The sequence below is a fragment of the Cetorhinus maximus genome, unplaced genomic scaffold (genome assembly GCF_964194155.1).
Source record: "Cetorhinus maximus unplaced genomic scaffold, sCetMax3.hap1.1 HAP1_SCAFFOLD_215, whole genome shotgun sequence".
Taxonomy (NCBI): Eukaryota; Metazoa; Chordata; class Chondrichthyes; order Lamniformes; family Cetorhinidae; genus Cetorhinus; species Cetorhinus maximus.
The window spans coordinates 572,172-580,713 of NW_027596187.1; the positions used below are offsets into that span (position 1 = coordinate 572,172).

General features: G+C 49.2%; 1 protein-coding gene across 1 annotated transcript; it reads right to left on the bottom strand.

The window, feature by feature from the left end:
- Window positions 1-5,230: 5,230 nt before the first annotated feature.
- On the bottom strand, window positions 5,231-7,953 carry LOC144673040 (uncharacterized). Its single transcript, XM_078535035.1, has 2 exons — window positions 7,887-7,953; window positions 5,231-6,501 (listed from the first exon to the last, which is right to left on the bottom strand). The coding sequence occupies exons 1-2, from the start codon at window positions 7,951-7,953 to the stop codon at window positions 5,399-5,401; spliced, it is 1,170 nt and encodes a 389-aa protein (XP_078391161.1). The 3' UTR covers window positions 5,231-5,398.
- Window positions 7,954-8,542: the final 589 nt, after the last annotated feature.

The window sequence follows — 8,542 nt, forward strand, 5'->3', positions numbered from 1 at the left end:
TCCTAATTACTTGCTATACTTGCATACTAACCTTTTGCGATTCATGCACTAAAACACCCAGATCCCTCAGCACCTCAGAGCTCTGCAATCTCTCACCATTTAGATAAAACACCCAGATCCCTCTGCACCGCAAAGCACTGCAATCTCTCACCATTTAGATAAAACACCCAGATCCCTCTGCACCTCAGAGCTCTGCAATCTCTCACCATTTAGATAAAACACCCAGATCCCTCTGCACCTCAGAGCTCTGCAATCTCTCACCATTTAGATAAAACACCCAGATCCCTCTGCACCTCAGAGCTCTGCAATCTCTCACCATTTAGATAAAACACCCAGATCCCTCTGTACCTCAGAGCTCTGCAATCTCTCACCATTTAGATAATAAGCTTCTCTTTTATTCTTCCTGACAGAATGGACAAATTTACATTTCCCCACATTATACCCCATCTGCCAGATTTTTGCCCATACACTTAACTTATCTACATCTTTTTGTAGCCTCCTTATGTCCTCTTCACAACTTACTTTCCTACCTATCCTTGTGTCATCCGCAAATTTGGCAACCATCCCATCCATCCCTTCATCCAACCATTTATATAAATTGTAAACTGTTGAGGTCCCAGCACTGATCCCTGTGGCACACCACTCGTTACATTTTGCCAACCTGAAAAAGACCCATTTATGCCTACTCTCTGTTTCCTGTTAGCCAGCCAATCTTCTATCCATGTCAATACATCACCCCCTACATCATGAGCTTTTATTTTCCGCAATAACCTTTGATGTGGCACCTTATCAAATGCCTTCTGGAAATCTAAGTACAGTACATCCACCGGTTCCCCTTTATCCACAGCATATCTTACTTCCTCAAAGAATTCCAATAAGTTGGTTAAACATGATTTCTTTTTCACAAAACCATGTTGACTCTGCCTGATTACCTTGAATTTATCTAAGTGCCCTGCTATAGTTTCTTTAATAATAGCTTCTAACATTTTCCCTATGATAGATGTTAAGCTAACTAGCCTATAGTTTCCAACTTTCTGTCCCCTTTTCATTCAGATGATAAAAGTTGAATAGAGAAAGAAAGATTTACAGGGTAAAGACCATAGAGCAAAGAATTATTGTTTCACTTGAGTGCAGAGTCCAGAATCAAAAGTCCAATGGTATATTCCTTCAGAAGAGGTTGGCAGGTTAAAGACTGATGCTGAATAATTCACTTTTCCAGTAGAGATGACTTCCACAATGAGATAGACGTGCAGAGATGAATTCCCCTTGTAGGTGCTGGTACAGAAGTTTAGGAGTTCCCGTATAAACAGTGTGATGGGGGCCAGGTATTCACCTGGACCAAGCCCTTGTTCTGAGCTGCTGCTTGATAGGTGGAAGGTGACAGTCTGATTGGCAGTACAGCAAGACAGGGTAACTGGTTCCTCCAGCTAGGGGTCATGTCACATGACCCCCACCTGTCCACTATGGCTCTGACAAAGGATGCATATCCATTTGTCTGGATTCTTAAGGTTGTTAATGTTCCCACCATTAAGAATTTACAAGGAGGTTGCAGGGTCCTTCGTCCTAGCAGACTGGTAGACCCTGGTGGTTTATTGGTAGGTGACCTTTGTAGAATTCCACCGAATTTGATCTCTGCAGCCACAGGGGTCATTCGCGTCTCTTCAGAGATAGTGACGTGTCACCTTCTCGAATACAGCCAGAAAGCTCCTTTTGTTCAGGGTTACAGGCAGGTATAGCTTCTGCCTTGTTAAAGTCTTTGTCCAGTTATTTTTAACAGGTATAGCTTCTGCCTTTTTAAAGGCTTTGTCCAATTTCTTAAAATTTTAGGAAGGACCCATGTTAATAGGATATAAATATATATATATATGCGTGTGTCTGTGTTTGTTTGTGTGTCTGTGTTTGTGTGTGTGTCTGTGTTTGTGTGTGTGTGTGTCTATGTTTGTGTGTGCCTGTGTTTGTGTGTCTGTTTGTGTGTGTCTGTGTCTGTGTCTGTGTTTGTGTGTGTGTTTGTATGTCTGTGTCTGTGTGTGTCTGTGTCTCTGTGTGTGTGTCTGTGTGTGTGTCTCTGTGTGTGTCTCTGTGTGTATCTCTGTGTGTGTGTGTGTGTGTCTGTGTTTGTGTGTGTGTGTACATATTTCATAAAAACATGGGAAACACAGCAGGATCTTCCGCTCCTACAGAAATCAGTGGAGTCTGGAGTGGCTCGCCGCATTTTCCGGCCCCGCTCCCACCAGGAAGCTGTTCTTGTCCTTGAGCCCTCAGCCGATTGGTGACACCGCAGCCAGGTTGTGGCATTCTGTATTGGATCCCAATGCATCAGGAAGGGGGTCGGGATAGCCTGAGAAACGTCAGTGCTGATACCCGGCTGACAAGAACTCTCGAGTGTGTTATAATTAAAGTTCATTTGATTGAATCCTCCCTCACATTCTGCAGTGCTGCTGGGAATGACTTGTGTGCAATGTAGTTATGGTGGTAAATCCTGGGGAATGCGTCGTCCACCTTCCTCCACATAGTCTCTGAATGCATTGATTTCAGAAGTAGATGACAATTTAAACTGCTTGCATAGAGAAGCTATAGTTGATTCTCCATAACCTGGTGACATTTCAGTTGGCCAATAGTCTTTGCCAAGAAAGCGTGATTGGTCGATCAGACATGCAAACCTGTTTTGGGCTGCAGCGGTTAAACCAGAGCCTTTCAATGACATGGTTGTGAACATTGGATTTTCCAAATGATTAACAAGACTGGTAAGAAGCTGCTGATAGTTGATGCTGATAATCTTACTGTCGCTCCCTTTCGAGATCATTCCAAACTTCCCCTGTGTGAATTCAACTTTGGCCACAAGAGTTTTTGTGCTTGGTCACTCTCTCAGTCCACACAATAAGTGCAAAGGATCAGTTTGTGTGCATATGCAAGCATTGGAGTGCACTTCTGCAAACATTCGGAGAGCAGCTAAGTTGATGTAAGGTGTCATACACCAGAGCTAAGTCTAAGAGAAACTTTCTCGAGATAATTCTCTTTAACAGACCCTCGTAGGTTTTCCTGTCAGATGCAGGTCTTGTTTCATTGGCCATTGCCGGTTCAAAGTACACACATAATGCTTCATAAGACATAGGAGCAGAAATTAGGCCATTCGGCCCATCGAGTCTGCTCCGCCATTCAATCATAGCTGATAAGTTTCTCAACCCCATTCTCCCGCCTTCTGCCCGTAACCTTTGATCCCCTTACCAATCAAGAACCTATCTATCTCGGTCTTAAATACACTCAATGACCTGGCCTCCACAGCCTTCTGTGGCAATGAATTCCATAGATTCACCACTCTCTGGCTAAAGAAGTTTCTCCTCATCTCTGTTCTAAAAGGTCTTCCCTTTACTCTGAGGCTGTGCCCTCGGGTCCTAGTCTCTCCTACATAGTTACACCAAACAGCCAGCACTGTTCAAAATGAAATTGCTACTGTAATGGAGCTGAGAGCTCGCACTGTGGGCGGATTTTACTTACATTTACTAAGGTGGTATTTTTTTCACACTGGAGCAGTTTTATTGCAGAATCAGTGACGCGCGGTGACATCGGGCGGGCGTCCTGACATCACCGCACGTCACCCTGATCTTGAGTTTGGCGGGCGTGCACCAGAGTCAACTGCGCACCCGCCGAACTGTCAAAGGCCTGTTAAGGCCATTTAAATAGTAATTAAACCAATGAACTGAGCTGCCCGTCCAGCCTTAAGGTTGGCGGGGGGCAGGCGAAGAGCCCAGGCAGCCTTCGCATTTAATCATGAAACCTCATCCACGGTGGGGTTGAGGTTTCGTGAAGGGTTTATAAATTAAATCAAAATTTTTGTTAAAATTCATTGACATCCCAGCTCCTGAGGGGACACGTCTTAAAGTTTTTTTTGTTTTCCTTTATTAAAATTTTCAAAAATCAAAATAATTGCCTGAGGGAGATTTCTGCACTCTTTCGCGCGCTTGCCCTGACTCAGCTTACTCCCCCTCCTCCTGCACAGGGAGCGTACAGCACCTGCCGGTGTGTGTCACGCTGGGTGGGCCTTAGTTGGCCTGTCCATGTAAAATGGCGGTGAGCAGCCAATCGCGGGCAGCGATCTGCTACGCACCCACTCCCGGTCAATCCCCCCCACCACCGACGGGGAGAAAATTCCCCCCCCCGGTGTGTTTGAATTCAGGGTTTTATTAGATTGTTAAAAGTTTATATTTTTTCCCACCACTTTGAAAATAATTCCCATTGCTGTTCCATGGCTGGTGAGGACTGTGCATAGTGGATACCAAGTGAGGTTCTATGGACGATACATGGGGATCCAAGGGGGCATAGAGGTTGCATGGGCAGTTCGATGGGGCATGGGGTGGCACGGGGGATGGGCGAGCGGTGCTTTTTTGGCGATTTAAACAATGTCAGGAGCTGGGCAGCGGGGTTAGGGAACTGAGGCCTTCTAACCAACCCACCTCTGCGCCCACACTCCTCACGCACTCCCTCGCAGCTCGCAATATGCACCACCAGCCCGACAAAAGTCACACTGGGGTCGGGTGCGCACTGCAGAAGGTGCTAAAGTGCACAGGACAGGCTTTACCGAATCCGCATGAAAATCTGGCTCGCTATCAGTGCCAGAAACTCTCAACCAAACCGCCCCCCTAACCTTCTCTATCCCAGAGAACACAAGCCCAGTTTATGGAGTCTCTCCTTATCGGTTAATCCTGCCAGCCTTCCTGGTCATTTTCGGGTCAATCTGCACTGCAGTTCTTCGAAGGCCCGATATATCGGGAATAACCCGGAAAGGGTTCGCACTGCAGGCTGAGGAGAAACAGAGTCAGCTTTTGCCTTTATCTCTGAAACGTGAATGATTAGACGCAGTGACGGACAGGAAACGCCCTTCTGTCCTACGCAGCCTGCACCAGACGATTGTGGTACCTTGTGTAGGGGAAACATCCGCACACCATTGGAAAGCAGGTGATCTCCTGCCAGAGCTGGAAACCTCGGTCAAATTGGGCACGGGATTCCTGAGTGATTCCTGTCTGACACCTCCAGCTATCCAAACTAGTCCGGGCCATCTCTCTGGCCCTGCTCATTCCCTGCACCGCCTATCTCCCAAACAAACTGGTTCCCCACTAACCAGATTCAGCTCTTAATGGGCACTGCAGCCCCACACCCCCCACCCCACCCCACACCCCCGGCCAGACTTCTCGAAGCTTCTTAAAGGGACCGGACACGCGGAGTGTTTCCAATCAAGCTGGTTTATTTGACATTTATACATATATATGCACAAGGTTAACCTCAATTGAAACAATTTCACTCACCCCCCCCCTCTCCCTCACCCAGTGCCAGAACATCACAGCCAACGCCCTGGCTGTGTTGGGCACCAGCGCCAGCAGCGGGCATCTTCAGGCCCGCGGAGTCAGGGGTGAGCGCTCTGGTGCTTGAGCAGGTAGGAGGAGCAGGTGAAGGCCTTCTCACACTGGGAGCATTTGAAGGGCCTCTCCCCGGTGTGGACCCGCTGGTGTATGCGCAGGTGGTAGGAGCGGGTGAAGCCCCTCCCGCACTGCGTGCAGGCGAAGGGCCTCTCCCCGGTGTGGACCCGCCGGTGGGTCTCCAGCTGGGACGGGTAGTTGAACTGCTTGCCGCACTCGGAGCAGGTGAAGGGCCGCTCGGCGCCGTGGGTGGGCTGGTGCGCCTGCAGCTTGGACATGTACTTGAAGCCCCGGCCGCAGTGAGTGCAGATGAAGGGCCCCTCGCCGCTGTGGACCCGGCGGTGGGTCAGCAGGTTGGAGGAGCAGGCAAAGCGCTTGCCGCACACCGAGCACTGAAAGGGGCGCTCGCCGGTGTGCAGCCGCCGGTGGATCTCCAGGTAGGAGGGGCAGGCAAAGCGCTTGGGGCACTGGGAGCAGGCGAAGGGCCTCTCGCCGGTGTGGCTGCGCTGGTGCTTCAGCAGGTGGGAGGAGCAGACAAAGCCCTTGCCGCACTGGGAGCAGGTGAAGGGCCTCTCGCCGGTGTGGCTGCGCTGGTGGGTCTTGAGGTGGGAGAGGCTGGTGAAGCGCTTCTCGCACTGCGAGCAAGGGAAGGGCCGGGCCACGGCCTGGGAGCAGCTGGCCGCCCCCTGCCCGCACCGGGAGCAGCAGCCCTGGGCGTAGAGCGGGCGGCCGGGGGCCCGGCCCAGGGGCTCCCCGCACAGGGAGCAAGGGAGCGGCCGCTCCCCGCTGTGGACACGCTGGTGGGTCTGCAGGTTGGAGGACTGGCTGAAGGCCTTGCCGCACACCGTGCAGCTGAACGGCCGCTCCCCGGTGTGACTCCGCCGGTGGATCTCCAGGTACGAGGGGCGGGCAAAGCCCTTCCCGCAGTCCCCGCACCGATAGGCTCGGTCCAGGCTGCGCGCAGGCTGCCTCCCGCCCTCTGCCAGAGCCGGGCGCTCCTCACGTCCCGACGAACCGACCGTCTCTCTCCGATCCTCTCGCGAATCTCCCTCTGAACTTTCCGGCTGCAAATGCTCCATTTCCAACAAGCCTGTGAAAACACGGGAGAGAAATTGAGAAGAATTCCCAGCCTCGAGGGTACGCTCTGTCCCCAGCGCTCCAACCCCTCATCCCACACTTTCCCCCCTGCCTCCCCTCTTTCTCAAAATCAAGATTGTCCGGCTTCCGAATTATTATTCTCCCCCACTACAGTTCCCCTAGTAACAACTCCGACGGGTTGTCCCAGCCTCGGCGATGGGTGCAGAGGAGAGATTTGTATTTGGACAGCCCTCAGCATGAGGGACTTGTTATGTGGAGAGACTGGAGAAGGTCGGATATTCTCCCTAGGGCAGGGAGATTTCAGAGGTAACTTGGTGGAGGTGTTCAGAATCACGAGGGGTTCTTTGCTTTTGTAAATGAGGAGAGAGTGTTTCCAGTGGTCAGAGGGACACAGATTTAAGGTCATTGGCAAAAGGAATAGAGACGACTTGGGGAAACATCCTTTACATAGCAATCGGTTGCCATTTGTCATGATCTGCCTTAAGGGGCAATGGAAGCAGATACAATAATAAACTTCAAAAAAGAAATGGATAAATATTTGAAAAGAGTTTTTGCGAATTTGCCACGAAAGAAAGATTTGCATTTATATAGTGCCTTCCCACAACTGCTGGTTGCCTCAAAGTGTTTTGCAGCCAATGCAATACTTCCATCCAAAGTAGCCACTGTTGCAGGAAATGCTGGAGTCAGTTCACGCACAGCATGATCCCACAAACAGAAATGTGCCAATGATTGGTGATGTTGAATGAGGGATTAAAAATTGTCCCGGACACCAGGGAGGACTCCCCTGCTCTTCTTCAGAACAGTGCCACGCGATCCTTTACATCCCCACCCCCACCCCGAGGGGGCAGATGGGAGACTTGGTTCAGCGTCTCATCTGAATAACAGAACTTCTGACAGTGCAGCACACCCTCAGTACAGTACACGAGTGTCAGCCTAGGTTTTGTACTTCATTCCTCAAGCGGGACTTGAACCCACAACCTTGAGATTCAGAAGTAAGGATATTACTAACTGAGCCACAGGCTAGAGCTTATATTTAAGGGGAGGGAGGGTGACCGAATACCGTGAAACTTTTCAGCAGACCAAAGACGGTCAGGATGGATTTGTACAGAGATAAAAACAAAAAACTACTGTGGATGCTGGAAATCCAAAACAAAAACCGAATTACCTGGAAAAACTCAGCAGGTCTGGCAGACCTGCTGAGTTTTTCCAGGTAATTCGGTTTTTGTTTTGGATTTGGACAGGGTATGTCAGGACCAACAAATTGACTGAAACCTTTGAAGAGGTGACTACACTCACGGACAAAGGAATCGTAGAAATTTACAGTGTGGAAGGAAGGAGGTCATTTCACCCATCTTGTCCACACCCGCTGACAAGTACCATCCAGCCTAGTCCCACTGTCCAGCTCCTCCTTGTAGCCTTGTATGTTCTGCCACTTCAAGCGCATACCCAAGTCCTTTTTAAATGTTATGAGGGTTTCTGCCTCCACCACCCTTTTCCAGCAGTGAGTTCCAGCCCCCCACCATCCTCTGGGTGAAAATATAAAAATCCCCTTAAACTAAAAGGTGAAAATTAGCGATAGGCTTGAAGATTGGGGGAAATTTTGGAAACCAGCAAAGGATGATTTTTTTTTAAAAATTGAGAAATTAAAAGATGGGTAAATTAGCAAGAAATATAAAAACAGACTGCTGTTTGAGTGAGCCTCTACAAGTATATAAAAAGGAAGAGAGTAGCTAAAGTAAAGGTTAGTCACCCAGACAATGGGACTGAGAAATGGCCGTGACTTGGAACAAGTATTTTGTATCCATCTTCACAAAAAGAATCCCGAGCAGAAAACCAAGTAATGAAAGGGAGGGAGGAACGTAAAACAATAACAATCACTAGAGAAAGAGTGCTGGGAAAACTGAATGGACTGATAAGCCTGGCTGGCTGGCATCTTAGAGTCTTACAAGAAATGGCTGCAGAGACAGTGGATGCATTGGTTGTAAATCGTTAAAAATGCCCTAGATTCTGGAAAAGTAATAGTGGATTGGGAA

Bases quoted from the DNA above. Each gene is read 5' to 3' on its own strand.
- LOC144673040 (XM_078535035.1), bottom strand. From the start codon at position 7,953: ATGCGCTTGAAGTGGCAGAACATACAAGGCTACAAGGAGGAGCTGGAC. The intron at 6,502-7,886 runs GTACTTGTCAGC...GTGTTTTCACAG, and splicing joins CAGTGGGACTAGGCTGGATG to GCTTGTTGGAAATGGAGCAT.